This window comes from Antedon mediterranea, chromosome 8 (assembly GCF_964355755.1).
Source record: "Antedon mediterranea chromosome 8, ecAntMedi1.1, whole genome shotgun sequence".
Taxonomy (NCBI): Eukaryota; Metazoa; Echinodermata; class Crinoidea; order Comatulida; family Antedonidae; genus Antedon; species Antedon mediterranea.
In genome coordinates this window covers 5550512-5566798 of record NC_092677.1, presented here as the reverse complement: position 1 = coordinate 5566798, position 16287 = coordinate 5550512, and the positions used below count along the sequence as shown (strand labels likewise).

The 16287-nt window shown below is 33.1% G+C and overlaps 1 protein-coding gene across 1 annotated transcript in view; it reads left to right on the top strand.

Moving 5' to 3' along the window:
- The window catches only part of LOC140057212 (uncharacterized), a 28500-nt gene continuing 12213 nt past the window's right edge, over window positions 1–16287 (top strand). The window contains exons 1-19 of the mRNA XM_072102773.1: window positions 1–86; window positions 490–531; window positions 1810–1839; window positions 2540–2878; window positions 4481–4597; window positions 8718–9046; window positions 9468–9606; window positions 10174–10269; window positions 10452–10756; window positions 11178–11319; window positions 11891–12082; window positions 12431–12606; window positions 12846–13006; window positions 13582–13748; window positions 14198–14326; window positions 14736–14816; window positions 15075–15281; window positions 15859–15909; window positions 16091–16201. Of these exons, the coding sequence (XP_071958874.1) occupies window positions 50–86; window positions 490–531; window positions 1810–1839; window positions 2540–2878; window positions 4481–4597; window positions 8718–9046; window positions 9468–9606; window positions 10174–10269; window positions 10452–10756; window positions 11178–11319; window positions 11891–12082; window positions 12431–12606; window positions 12846–13006; window positions 13582–13748; window positions 14198–14326; window positions 14736–14816; window positions 15075–15281; window positions 15859–15909; window positions 16091–16201 (2851 nt within the window). The 5' untranslated portion in view covers window positions 1–49. The remainder of the gene's footprint in view (window positions 87–489; window positions 532–1809; window positions 1840–2539; window positions 2879–4480; window positions 4598–8717; window positions 9047–9467; window positions 9607–10173; window positions 10270–10451; window positions 10757–11177; window positions 11320–11890; window positions 12083–12430; window positions 12607–12845; window positions 13007–13581; window positions 13749–14197; window positions 14327–14735; window positions 14817–15074; window positions 15282–15858; window positions 15910–16090; window positions 16202–16287) is intronic.

Sequence of the window (16287 nt, the reverse complement as noted above, 5' to 3'; positions counted from 1 at the left end):
TATAATTAAAAGACAAAACGTTAGAGTAATTTACCAGAGAAGACATATCATGGGATTTAGTATGTTTATTGCTTATAGGCCTACATGTAAGTATACTGGATTATAGTATAACATTATATAGTATAATTACATATTATCTAAAGAAAATCGATATATGGCCTGATGTGTAGACGTAATTAAAATGAAAATGTGTTAGTTTCAACGATTATAGACAACGTTTTATAGGTTCAAGTTTCAATTTAGTTCCAAATTGCATATTTATAATATAAGTCAAAGATGCTCAAAACAAGATAAAAAATGTTCAAATACAGAATTACTATATCACAGTTTGATATAGGCCTACCATACCATTGTTTTGACTTCCCAGAAATTAAAAAAAGGGAAAACAAGTTATGAATATATGGATTATATTGAGTGAGTGTACAAACTACTGTCACAATAAATTGTCAAACACATCTGCATTTCAATTAATTTGTTTTATCTCAACAGACCTGCTATCGTGGACGTGCATTTACGTCACAGTTGCATCTGGTAAGTTGATATTAAGCTCTGTTTACACTATCAAACTAGTTTGACAAAAAAAAGTGTGATATGCCCAAATATGTGATATGACATCATCATATCCATATTATAGGCACATCACATTTTGTCACATAAAGTTTGATAGTGAAGAAAAAGTTTTAAATTTAAAAAATTGTACAAAACCAACACTCAGATTAATAAAAATAGATGATAACGACATCATTTTAAACGCACGCCGTCTTCCAATAAGGAATCATTGGTTTTACAGCCTCGATAAGCAAAGTATGAAGACAGTACAGAAATAATAGGAACTGAAGATAGTAAGAACGCTGAAGATATTGTTAACATTGCCATAAGTAAACAATTTAATTTAAAAAGATGTACTAAGCCGAAGGCTATAATATCATTGATTGTCCCCCTAAAAAAAATTCCTACATTTTTTTTTAATATGCCATTTTATATGTCACATAATAGTTATCCACTTTGACCAAAAATTGGATTTAAAAAAATATTTACCTGAAAAAAAACTGAAATTTAAAACAAAAAATCGTCAAATTGGGTTTTTGATTTAATTTAACCATTTTTATTTTGTCGTTTTATAAGTGAAAACATTAAAGTTCATCAAAATTAATGCAATCTAATACAGAAGATATAAAAACCAAAAATCAATTGCAAAAATGGCCTTTTTATGCTGCTTACGAGCTGCGTACGCAAATGTGCGCGCGCAACGTAAAAAAAAATTGTAAATACTCAAAATGACCTGAAACACATAGAAATTGATTTTTCGCAATATACAATTTTAATTGCACGTGAGCGCATAATTTCTTGTGCAATAAGCCATTTTTATTCCATACAAAGTTGACCCCTTATACAAATTATGATTTTATGAAGATTCAATAAAAAATGACTTATCGTTCTAAATTTATGATCAATCGTAGAATTTCATAAATCACACGTACATTACGCTGCGCAACTCTGGCGCTAACGAAAATCTTATTACGAAATCTTCAGATAAAGGTTTAAATTTTGGTAAAGTTACAAAATGTTATGATTACAATTTTTTGAGATAGGCTGTGCACAAAAATCGCTGAAAGAAAGAAGAATAAAGAAGATGAAAAAAAAAGATCCTGACATTAACAAGGGTTATCCGCAATACCTTGCGTATACGACAGGTTCGATTGAATATAACGATTACCATTACGCAATTTGCTCTCGAAGATACGACACTTCGTGATTTTGTAAAAGAATCATTAAAAATGACTGATATATTAGGTTTTTGTATTTTAGTTCTCATCTGTATCGGGTCTACTAACTCACGTAAGTTTTATATTATTTATATTGTATTTGAATTAATTGTCTTTGTTATTCAATATGGGCCGGGGTGCCCTGAACTAACTACTTTATTTTGTCGTTTTCTTTTTTGATGTCCCGTATTTGTAAATAACATGTATTTTTATATTAATTATGTTGAAGAGATATATTTTTCCCTATATTTTTTTACGTACAATGTTTATATATTTTCATATTTTTGTTAAACTTCAATTTTTAAATGTTTTATTGGAGATTGCAAAAACTTTCCTCGTATCGTATTGGATCCTTAATACTGACTATTATATTATACTTGACTAGTTGGACTCTTGGTTCTCGTTCAATGCCTCCTCGCATGTTTTATTCTTGCACACATTATATAACATTTTTGGTGTCATAATGTGAATATAATAGTGAATTAGAACATTAGTGAACCTGTACTGAAATTGAATGAAATGGTAATCGGATATCTATAGAGAAATTGAGTTCTTGTTTGCTTTGGTATTAAGCTCTGTCCACACTATCAAACTTTATGTCACAAAAAAATGTCATGTGCCCATATATGGACATGATGATGTCATATCACTACCATAATTTAAGCATATCATTTTGGTACATCGCATTTTTGTCACATAAAGTTTGATGGTGTAGACAGAGCTTATTATTCTTGTAAAGTTCTTCATTGATGGTTATTTTGATTGTGTTATAGAGAATATAACGATGTCGGGTGGCAATTACTATTATGAAGGACGGCTGGAGATATGGTGGTACACATCTGGTTGCTGGCTTTATTGTGAAGATAGATGGGAATGGGGAACTGTATGCGATGATTATTTTGACATGAACGACGCGAACGTTGCGTGTCGCTCAATGGGTTACGTTGGAGCTTCGCATGTGTGGAGTTCTGCACATTTTGGCGCTGGGAGTGGTCCTATTTGGTTAGATGATGTCAACTGTGTTGGTCATGAGAGCCACCTGTGGCACTGCTCTACACCAGGATGGGGGAATAATAACTGCGATCATGGAGAGGATGTGGGGGTTACTTGTGGTAAGATTGTTCCCACTTTTTTTATTTCAATATAATTATATATAATTAATATATACTAATTTATTCGTACCAAACATGGGTAATTTTGTCGATGTTATGAAGTTGAAATGTATACCGTTTTGTGTTCGAATAAACGTCCCGGGGCGTTGGGGGGTGTTGGTGGCGTTTATTATACTCTTTTTTAATTAATTATTTATTTTATTTTAATTTTTTATTAAACCTTATTTAGTGAGGGTGACTCGAAACAGCATATGCTGACAATCAAGAGGCCCTCATATAAACATTATAAAAAAACATAATATGGAAAAACGGATGAACTATGTTTAAAAAATATATATTATACTGTTATTGATTATAGTTACATGCATAGTTAACATGATGAGATCGATTAGTTCATTTTAGCGAAGTAAAAAGAAACTTATAACGTATAATTCTTAGACGGTAAACACGAAAAACTCTCTCTTCCTAGTGAACAAAATATGGATCAAAAGTATAGTTACCGTAGTAGAAATAGAAGTAACAAGGCCAACAGCCATAAGTCGCGTGCTCTCAGAAAAAACATAAAAACAGTTCAAAAAGTACAGAAAAGCGATAAAACGCATAGTGATACCGGATCGACAGACAGACCGACCGACATAGTGAACTATTGAGTCGCGTCCACGCGACTAAAAAGGCGGCAGTTTCATCAACATATGTTGTATTTGTTATTACTGTACTGACAGACACCATCAGAGGACATTGTAAAAGTTCATTATTTAAGAATTACTATTTATGTGTAATGTTACTAACCCAAACTGCCACTCTCTTTGAAACGAAAGTCGTGGGTAACGTAAATGTCACATTGTGGTGCAATTGGCGCGGGTTTGCAGACATTTATCATTTCTTTTTCAATGTCTGCTGAGCGTACAGTATATCGACCGCTAATATGCCGATATGCATAGAAACTTACTAATCCAAACTGCCACTCTCTTTGAAACGAAAAAGGTATAACCATTGAAATTCTAAAATTGTAGAAGTTACACAACATGTAACAAACTTTCCATAATTGTGTTTTTCTCCATGGTCTACGGTATTTTATTTTTACTGTGGATTATTGAGGCACAATATTACTTAGAAATAAGTCATAAAAATAATAAAATTGATTTACTTATTGTAAAAAAAAGTGTTATTACTATTAATGCATGTGGCGGGGCGTTTATTTATTTCCTCGAATAAACGCCCCCGACACATGCATTAATAACACAATAAAAAAAAACAGAGTATAACTCTTTTTCTAAAAAGTAAATTTAACTTTAAGATATTAAAAATGCAAAACGTGTGGCTTGTAATTAAATTTATTCATAAGTATTATGCTTACATATTTGTGTTATTGTAAAGTTTAAATATATAAGTGCATATTAATAATTTAAATCATTCGTCTTTTATTTTACCAATACTCAATATATGAAAATACGATATTTAAAAAAATCTGTCATAACACTTTAACAATTAACATTTCCCACTAAACAATCAAATATCCCGTTAATATACCGGTAATATCCCCATCAAAGGTTCTTGTTTATTGTGTACTTTTTAAACATTTAATTTAAACATTACTTCCAGATATTGACCATTGCAGTTATCTGTCACCATGTCAAAATGGCGGTGCGTGTACAGATGGCGTAGGAACATACACTTGCTCTTGTGTACCTGGGTACTCTGGCACTAATTGTGAAACTAGTAAGTATTTTACCAAACACTTTTAAAAACCGTACATTCCTATTTTTTACTGTAGTCAACTAAATGTAAATAAAGTAATTGGATGACCTGCCAAATCTGTACGTGTTTCCGTTCTTCAAAATAAGCCCACTGTGGGCCTATTCAAAGGAGGGTGTTATACCGGTATATCAACCGCTAATATTCCGATGCATAGAAACTTTAGTTGAGGCGTATTGGCTAATTATAGCAGATCGTTTGCGAAAACGTCAACTATCTATTATTAGCGGAGAACCGCAATCCAGTCAATACATTTTTTTTGTATAATTGAACATTATTTCTATGATTATTATTGTGTATGATATCCAATAGAGTAATTATATAATTTGGTATAAACAAATGTAGAGGGAGCACGTATAAAAGCCGTACCATTTATGTTATTTTAAGAAATTTTAACTTTGTCTATGCGCACATTTTTATTTTTAATACCGTAGTTTTACCCTTGACATTGAATTTAACTGATATGTGATGAAAAGTTATGAGAGAGATATGACTAATAATGTGATTTCACAAAATGGCGTATAAATGACTTCACGGATGAGTGATCACGCTGAAAAGCTTATTTTTAGAATATTTTATTATTTGAAAGATATTGTGAAAATTTGATGATCATTGCAAGTTAAGTTTTTGAGATATCTGTTACACAAAATCTGTACAGAAAGAAATAAAGGAGGAGAATAATAATAATAACAATAATAACAGGGGATCTTTTCATTCTGAAAGATCACGTAACTAACAATTAACATAAAATTTGATGTTTTCTCATCCTGTTAATCAATACTAATGTAAAAGAGCACATACATCATTTCATCAGTTGACATAAGGTCAAATGTCAAAATTTTAATATGCATATTAAGTAGTTACCGATACCAAATAAACTTGTTCAAACTATGATATCGATGGTTTTACAAGTAATCAAATTATTTGATCAGTAAAGTTATTTTATTTCATTATACATTTGACTAATATAATACTCTAATTAATCAAATCAGACAGGTGAAATGTTACGCTGACCTTAAATAAAATAAATGGTTAAAGCAAACCCTTTAAAAATTCATTTCGCAAAAATTTGTCAGAGTAATATGCAATATTCATTCATGATTTGATATGCTTCTTTATGTTGGCTATATACTTTTGGTTTATAAATACTCGGAAAACTGAGAATACCTATTTATGTACTAGCCAGTCTGTGCACCTTAACTGGTAAACAGAATGCAATTATGTGGTTTTTGTCTAGATTTGGTAGTTTTTTAAAGTTTACGGATTGTTTCCATTGGTCTTTCACAGGCGCCTTGAGCACTTTGGTGGATAAGCGTCTAACAAATATTACTATATTATTGGTTATCACTTTTTTCATCCCCATTGCAATCAGAACATAGTAGTATTCAGAATATGTACATACCAACCCATAGTGAATAGATAAATCTGGAACACATGTCCATGATTATCTGGACTATCCGAACACTAGCCTGTGCACCAACAGGGCATATGCATTGCTGTCATTAAAATGATTCTAAATGAGATGATTTCTCTTCCAGACACTATTCTGTGAAGAGTTTGGTCATTGCCTAGTTCTGCAAAAAAGTTTTGATTATCTCTATATGTGACCACCAGGATTTGACAACCAGGATTGATTCATGACTCCTCTTTCGAAAAAAGGAATAGACTTAATCATTTACAGTGATCACAATCATTCCAAGCAGTGCTTTTTTATATTAGTTGGCATTGACTTGGTTCTATTAGTCTCAGACCCTTGCCACTGCTAATAATGATTTTTGATGTTCAATCATTTTATACTTTAGTCTATTGTTTCTAATATTATTTAATGTTATGAATAAGCTTGAATTGTAAAGAAAATATTTAGGTGTTTACGTTCGTTAGACGCATAAAGAAGAGAGTCACAGTTTATTCTCCTGACATGATACTGCTAACTTTGAACAGTATACTTTATATGAAACCTTCGGAAAGATGGACCTTATTATAAACAGGTTTTCTACTACAGTATGCACAGGAAAATGTGTTTAAGAAGATAATATCTTATATTAGTTGTACAGAAAAACTATCTGTGGCTATCAACCATATTGAGGCTCATACAAACGATATGTCCTTGATAGAAACCGGCAATATTATCTTTTAAAAAGGGAAATAAATCCTGGTGGTCCCTTATGAAAGGTAATCAAAACATTTGAAACATACAGTATTTGCAGAACTTAATAATGAAAAAACAAAATTATTCTTCGAAACAATTGTACAAGCTTCAACATTGCTTGTGTCCTCTCTGCGGTTTATAAACCATACAGTGACGAATCCAAGATCATTTAATAGAAAGAGATGTGGAGTCCTAGAAATTATGAATTGAATTGGTGAAGTTAACCTACTTTTTCATTGTCGAAAATAAAGGTGGGGGATGGGGTGGGCTGGGCTGGGCCACTTGGATCTGCCTATGCTCTATCCTGTGAATGAACTGCTATTCTCTAATTCTGATGAATACTAGTTTATTGCCCAAAAACGAATATTGTAGCCCTAATAAATGCAAATGTGTTGTGAAAAATCATTAAATGTCAGCGTAACATTTTAACAGTCATAATATTAATTTTATTATTTATTTTACAGTATTATAATACATTTAAAATAATGCGCACTAGGAAAAAATATCAGAAATACCATATTACTTTACTGATCAAATAATGTGATTACATTTATGACTATCGATCTCATAGTTTGGCTAACTTTGCATTATTTAGTATATCACTTGTTAAAATGTTGGCCTTTGACCTATGTCAACTGGTTTAATGATTAATGTGCTCTTTTGATTGTATATGATTGATTGATGTCCTAATATAACAGAATGAAAAACAGTTAGTTAGTTTTTATTTGGTTTTATAGGCAAATTTTGTGATTTATCAATATTGACATTTGACTGAATAGATACCTATGACCAAACAAATGTATTAAAAGACCAAATTAAACTTAAATATATTGGTTATAATACAAAATATATATAATACATTGGTAAAATATAATAAATTGGTCAATTTTGAACTTTGACCCCTTATATCTCGCTTCCTATCCTGATCGATTACCTTCCAGATTCGTGATCTACGGAAAATTCTGGTCTAGAAAAGTTGGATGGCAATTTGTCCCCTTTCGGGTGGTGATTCCCCCCTCCTGCCACCGGACTATAATGTGTAAGGTTTTACTGTATTAAAGACTCCACTCGCTTGGTTGATTGAATATCACAGTTGTTTATTCAGTAATACGGTGTAATACACAATATAATACAAATTCAGGAATGATACAGGATAATACGATAATAAGGAAACATGAACAAAGTATAAATGATGCTGTAAGTGAGGCGTGGCTGTAGATGTGCTTCTGAAGAACTGTCGGCAAGGTGTGTCATTATATCATCTCTGAGCGTAACTATTGGTCCTAAGTTTATCCAGGTACATTTTGGAGGGATTGTATCTGGGTTACAATGATGAATTGGCCCTGTCAAATCATTCATTGACTTTATTGACTTTAGGCCTCTGGCCCCTAGTAATTAACAAAATAATAATTACATTGAAAAATAAAGCAATTTATGGTCACAAGATAAATGAATTAGTTAATTTTGTTCTCTAAGCAAAACATATATCATTAACTTATAAGCATGATAAATATATTTAGATAGATTATCAATAATTATTGGATCCTGTGATGACATTAAACGGCAGAATTTAAAAGTAATCTGTGCTTAAAAAGTGACAATCTCTAATAGTTTTCTTTGGAGAACTAATTATTTTGCCTAATGGACATTAAAACATCTGGACATTTTCTTCTATGGACCTTTCTGGGGCAAACTGGTGAACTCAATTGAATTGTGATACTCTGAGGACGATCAAAGTATATTGATCGAAACGTCGAGAAACTCAATAGTTCTTTTCCGAATTAATACACGTGGTGTACCGCAAACTTTATATCAACATTTGATTTCGCCATGCAAACCTTCAAACAATATATGATACTAAGGTTGATTCATCAATTATAGATCTATATCAATACATTACAGTATGTTTAATATTTTATACGATTGTTATCAAAGTAGATTCCTGCACGAGTAAACTTGGAGTTGAAGATGGCACAATACCTTCTCAAGACTTGTCATCTTCTGGTTATTTCGCCAGTGAGTACAGACCTGAACGTGGAAGATTAAATACACAAGCGGACAGTGAAGGCGATGGTGCCTGGTGTTCAGGTGACAACAATGCAAACCAATGGATACAGGTTGACTTTGGTGTTCTGAAACAAATAAGCGGCGTCATCACGCAGGGTCGAAGTGATAGAAATAAATATGTGAAGACGTACGGAGTTCTTTATAGCGTTGACGGCACCAACTTTGTAGATATAACTGATGACAATGATGCAGTGATTGTAAGTTATTTACTGTATATCATTTTAAACGAAGGTGATAATTCTTCACATTGTCAATGAACTACGTCATCAGTAAATGAAAATTGACTTTCTACTAAGGGTTAAGTAAAGCACAAAGGAGATAATTATTATCTACAGATTATCACACAAATTGCCCAACAACTCGTATGCTGCTTGGTACCTGACAGATATCATTGCCGTTGTTCAACAATATATTTCAAATTATTAACGCATGATTCATCTTTATTGTCAAGCAAAAATAGATATCAACAAGAAATGGCTGATACTCTAACAAATTTTGTTACAAAAAATGCGATGTGCCCACATATGGACACGATGATGGCACATCACTATTTTGATTTTTTTTGTCAACACTAGGTTTAGCCAATGTTTTATCTAAATGAATTTCGTTTTCTTAAAGATTTTTAATGGCAATTCAGATCAACACACCGAAGTTACGAATATGCTACCGTCTGCCGTAAATGCTCAATACGTTCGTATAAATCCACTTACTTGGATAAGTCACGTATGTCTCAGATTTGAAATTCTTGGATGCGATGGTAAGTCATAAATACAAGTTTGTGTTATAAAGGCTCTATCGAATTGCGCTGACATTTGACGCCAGTTGATCTATTGTGCGCATGCGTTTGTCGTTGGTTTAGCATTTTTTTAAAATCGTCTGACACTACATCCTGTATGTATGATCACAAACATTTACCGCGAAATATTAGCAATTGTTCGTATACACTTTTCCTACCTTGGTTTCAATAACATTAATAATGTGTTTATGGGAAGGAAATGAAGGAAATCCCGTACATACGTGACGTGTGCCACTCATTTCTTTCCCATCATGCGTCGCGCACGCTATTCGCGATAAACATGATTTTAGTTCACGTACGTGCAACTTCGTTTAGTAGGAACAAGCTTGGAAAACCAGAAATACATTATGAAGTTTAAAAAACAAAACTAAAGCCCTGTCTACACTATCAAACTTTATGTGACAAAAAAATGTGGACATGATGATGTCATATCACTCCATAATTGGAGCATCACACATTTTTGTCAAACTAGGTTGATAATGTAGAGACACTTTTTCTGATGATCTGAATGTTTGTATGATTTCACAGCTGCTGTAGTTACCACTGTTGCTAGCACTACAACCACTGCTACAACTACCACTACCACTGAAGAATCAACCACAAGCCAACTAACACAAGAACCAAGTAAGTGTGTATACAAGAATCAATGTGTCGAAGCAAACTTATTCTAGCTGAAATATGTAGACCAACTATAATTTTAAATCACAAAATTAATTGCATCTCCATTTGATAAATAAAGTAAAATATACATAAAAAATATAAACATAAATTGGCAAATAGTTATTGTCAGAATGATTTTGTTTTAGATTTATGCGATGAACCGTTTGGTATGGAATCAAGGAAAATACCGGACGAGTTTATACAGGCATCAAGTTCCCGAACAGGAGCCATCGAGCAGTATGCTCGAATGAATGAAAGCGGATGGCGACCACAAAACAGTGATACAAATCCATGGATCCAAGTACAATTGGATAACTGGATTAAACCGGTTACTGGAGTAATTACGAAAGGGAGACAAAATGGAAACAGATGGGTCACTACCTTCGAGGTTTTGTTGAGTATGAATGGCAATGATTGGGAAGCCATTTTAGACATTCACGGAAATCCAAAGGTGTGGACAACTATATGTGTTAATTAATAATCAGATAATAAATGTCTAGAGGTATAAAGGAACAGCACATTTTACAAATTTTACAAAGCATTCAATTGTTTTATAAAACACCAACTTGTTGTTATTTATCAACGCAAGCCAGAAGTTTCTATTTTTAATTTAAGACTGGGCTATGGCTAAAAAGGCGGAACTCGATTGTGGACGCGAAAAGAGTTTGCTTTTTGTATTATCTCACATAAACACCTCAAATTGTTCATTGAACATAGAATCACTAAATGTCAATTTTCCATTAAAAAGATATTACAAACTTCATTACCGATACTGTATCTAGATTCCACCAGTACCATAGGATAAACTACGAATTCCAAAATTTATCAACAATTACACGCATTTATTAAAAAAAACATATTTGCATTAACAGGTGTTTGTGGGTAACAGTGACAGTGATACTGCAGTAACTAACATATTTCCAAAATTGGCTCTAACACGATACGTGAAATTTCATCAATTCACTGGAAATGACTTCGGCATATCCTTGCGTTTTGAGGTTCTTGGGTGTGACAGTAAGTAGTAACTAAGTTTGCTTGTAAAAAGTATTTTTATCTTTAAAAAAAAATGTTTACATGCCCTGAACTAATCTTCATAGAACGGATTTAAGCTGATCCGAATCAGAGTAAAAACCGACATAAGTAAGGTGGTCCTGTAATTGGTTATAACTCTCTTACATCCCTCTCGTTAAATCGGTAAAACATCTGATGATGTGGGCCTAACCACCTCCGACTGATTTCAGATATACATTCGAACTAACATTACTTCACACACGTTTGAAAACGTAACAAGTTAAACCAATCGATTGTTTTAACTCAGATAAATACGTGTGAACAGCCATTGTAACGCATATATAAAAAATGAAAAAAAAAAACGTCTAAAGTACTTATATAAAGATCAGATCAATTAGGCCTAGGAATTTGCTAGTTCCTGCATTGCTAATGGTTTCCCATGTCATCTGAAGGAGCAAACTCTCGATAGGCAACGTAACATTGAATGTGTAGGCCTACAACACAAAAAATAAGGAAACACATTATTAATGTGGATATTAAACATCTACTCCATTGAATTGATTTTCTTGTACAGATTCACAATGGATGAAGTCTGAAGAAATCATATATGGTAATATGGGACTTAGTGCTCCATGGAATGTGACATCTGCGGAATGTCAATCGCTAGGCGGTACTCTACCGGAAGGCAACGAGGTCGACTTATTTAGGCACTTAGACGTATACTTTACACAGAACATGCCTGCTATATGGGGCAGCCACTCCTCGGGTAAAACATTTAAATACCAAATTTATGGTAGTTTAAAATAACTAAAATGTGTTTAGAACTTAATAAGCGTATATATAACTTGTTTAATAAGTATATAAATATTTTGAACAGGTATAGAACTAAGTTATTAAGTATAAATCCAAATGCAAATTACTAAAACAATGGCAATGCTATGGGTATCAGTGGATGGATCACAATAGAGATAATATTAAGCAAAAAGCTAAATAAAACAGCCAGAATAAATTAGTTAATAAGTATATAAATAGTTTAATAAGTCTGTAACTAGTTTATTAAGTCTATAACTATAGTTTAATAAGTCTGTAAATTGGTATATTTTATATTACACAGAATGGGAACTCATTTTCAAGGCAGTTTCTGAAGTGACTTCAAATTTTACTGAGTTATACGAATCAGGTGAAGGGTATAGAGATGGCGAATACGAGGCAATGAGCCTAGACCTAGCACATAGGCGAGGTTTTGTAAACCCTTTGCTGGAAAACTGGAATGACATTGGTATAGAGAAGGTAATACATACGTATAGTGAGAGTAAGAATAGTGAGTGTACTAGGCTACACCTAGATTTGTATCTTAATGACCTGCGAAAGTCAGTTAGGATGTATTTAGTGACAGCTGCAGAATCGGGTCTTACTTGTCTATTCATAACAAGCTGAGGATCTTATAATCAACCTTACATATCTGTCGAACAATAAAGGAAATATTTTAGATCAGTCATTGTCAATTTGTTTGTTTAAAACCATACTAGGTAAAAGTGGCGTTGTATGATGAGCTTGGAGAGACTGCACTTGTATTTAATGGTGTTGAGTCGGACTACAAAAGTTTTTTTCAGAAACAAAACTTATTAACATCTCCGTGGACGGATTTAGAAACTACTTCAACAAATTATTTTAGTGCAGACGGCCATTTGTAAGTACATACTAAAATGTTAGCATCTATAATGTTATCTGTTGTTATTTGTGCCTTTGCACTCATAAATAATGTTTACTCATGTTTACAATACAACTATCTACTATCATTTTTTCTCTATTAGAAACTAAGAAAAGGCCTGTTTATACTAGGATGAAAACGATATGTAACTAATAATTCGACATGCATTTTTTATTTAAGACATAAAATAGAAAATATTTATTCTAGAACGTGTTTCTGTCTCTGATGAAAATAATATTTTCACGTCCATTCAGTATCAGTAAGAGCAATAATATTGTGATGATACGGCGGTTTTATTGTTCTATATTGATCATGACGTCATTGATTGGATTTAAAAAAGACAACATAATTGGTTATCATTTTCTATAGTAAAAACTTTCATAAATTTCTTTTGTTTTTTTTTGTAAGAAAATATATGATTATCTATTAATTTATCGTCTATTGCTATTGTCCTAGTGTGTAGCAGCCTTAAATTTTTTTTTTTTTAAATTTAATTTTTTTTGCGATGTTCACTGAACACTGAAACGACCTTTCATTCCACTTGTACTGTACAGGGGTATGGGAAGACTGTGGTTCATCAACAAACAGTATGGAGATTGTCAAGACGACCTAGGCTGGTTTGTCGTTAAGCCCTACTATTCATACTGTCCGTGGGAGGATTGCGGCGTTTTCCCATGTTTTATATACAGCACCTCAGACATTGTTGAGAATTGGAAAGACGGTATCTGAATTTGTATTGGTTTTTTTCACTGTATAGTGATTTGTATTTGTATTATTATAAATTTAATGTATTGATTTTTAAAAATCAAAATTCTGAAAATAAATATTGTAAACATTTCCAATCGTATGATTAGACTATCATTACGCATAAGTATTACTTTAAGTGATGTAGAAACATAGACAATGTCAACAACAACTCCGGGACCGACTCGATGGTCCTAAACACGTCTCCTAATGAGAGTAGGCCTACAGAACATTTCATGGCGATACCATAAAACAAAGCCTGAAATATACTACTCTCCCGAATTCAAATTCTTCCAGGAAAACAGGATTTACGAACACTGGTCGGTTAAACAGTAGTTCGACCACCAGTGCGAGAAAATCATATTAGAGGTAGAGAAGCTCGTGGAGATACCAGTCGAAATACAAATATAACATTATTAATTTCAGAAGGTGAAACGATAAATTTGAATGGAAAGACAGTGTCACAGTCTAGTGTTAGCTTCGGTGGTGTGCCTGATCTTGCTATAGATGGTGACCACAACACCGTGTTTACCCAGGGAAGTTGTACAGCTACAGGTACGTATACATAACAGAGGGTAATACAAACGTACTCATCAGGTACATGCCTTTAATCTTATTTTCGACCTTTTTAGATGAAAATTTACATTATGGGCCAGTTCAAACTTAAGCCTCGGTCGCACTTGACGCAATTGGTAAAATTAACCGAGTCGCCGGCTAAAGTAACCAAGACAACTAACTGCGTAAAAATATGCAAGTGCGAACGATGGTAAAATCTTCTGGTGACATTCGGTAAAGCTACGGTGGTTGAATTTACTTTCAAGTCCAGTGTGAACAAGGCTTTAGTCGTTCAGTCGACGTCAACCAATTACCGTTAATTTACTCAGTGTGGTCAGCACTCTTTTTTTATAATGGGTTTACAACATTTCTTTACTACATATAGTACATAATTGTTTTGTTTATTCAGATGGAGTTGGTGAAAATTGGTGGAAAATCGATTTGCACGACAAATACGTAATAACAACAGTAAAAATATATAACAGAGATGGTAAATAACTGAAACTTGTTCAACTTTTAGTAGGGACATTCTGTTATTTTCTATTTATTAAGAAATTATATCACGTCGCACCACGACACTGCGCTTTCCGAGTGGTAAAAGTATTTGAAGCTGCAGAATAGTATGTATACACAAGCGTCACAAAGGCTTACACAGTCGAAGATATTGATCCTCCTTGTAATCTTACAAAACATCAGCAAAATTAGGCGGATTTGAAATAGCATCTTCTGAATACATTTTTTCCTGCAGATTGTTGTTCAGACCGGTTGATTGGAGCAGTTATTCGTGTCGGAATGAACGAAGACAATAACTTGAACACAGTATGTTCGACAGTTACATCTGACCATGTTACAAATGAACCAGAGATTGACATTCAATGTCCTTATGTACCTGGCCAATATGTGTCTGTAACAACAGAAAACACTATACTTACCTTGTGTGAAGTTATAATAATAGGTAATTTTTATTTTCATTCCAGTTAAGATATATTATTTTAATGTGCTAAATCTTAAGCTCAATAAATGTGTAATGTGTGGAACGGTGGAACAACAGTAGTTGACGGCTGTGTCCACGGAACTGTGCCATCGATGCATCTCTTTACCCTCTCAACATGACACGGTGGAACAACAGTAGTTGACGGTTGTGTCTACAGAACTGTGGCATCGATGCATCTCTTTACCCTCTCAACATGACACGGTGGAACAACACTAGTTGACGGTTGTGTCCACAGAACTGTGGCATCGATGCATCTCTTTACCCTCTCAACATGACACGGTGAAACAACAGTAGTTGACGGCTGTGTCCACGGAACTGTGCCATCGATGCATCTTGTACCCTCCCAAAATGACACGGTGGAACAACAGTAGTTGACGACTGTGTCCACGGAACTGTGCCAACAATCGATTTACCCTCCCAACATTACGTACAACATTGGTATAAGTTATGCTCTTAAGCTCTCAAATAATACATGTTTATAATATAGCAGTTTGTTTCAACTATTAATAATTAGCCTATTTACTATTTATTTGTGCAGCTACGCCTCAACATAAAGCCGATTTCTTTACTGTTTCCATACAGTATTCAGGTATGTATACTTATTTAATTTCGTCAATACTTCCTCCGTTTTCAATTTAGTTATTAGAATGAAATTTAATTGAATGATCACAAAAATGTGATAACAATAAGTAAAATTAGTTTTTAAAATTAATTTCTTACATCGCTATACGTTATCTTTATACATTACTATACGACACCGTTTTTATCAGATCACACGCAGTTTTGTCGTAAACTTAAAATCAGCGACAACTATGAAGTTTTTTCTGACGACATACCATGCAGTCAAGAAATGTTACCAGCAATTTGTAAAATAAACGCAGGTAACTATTATATGGCATAAACAAAAATTACAATCGTAGATAAATAAATAAAAAAACTCAATTTCACTATATTACTGCTCTGCTTA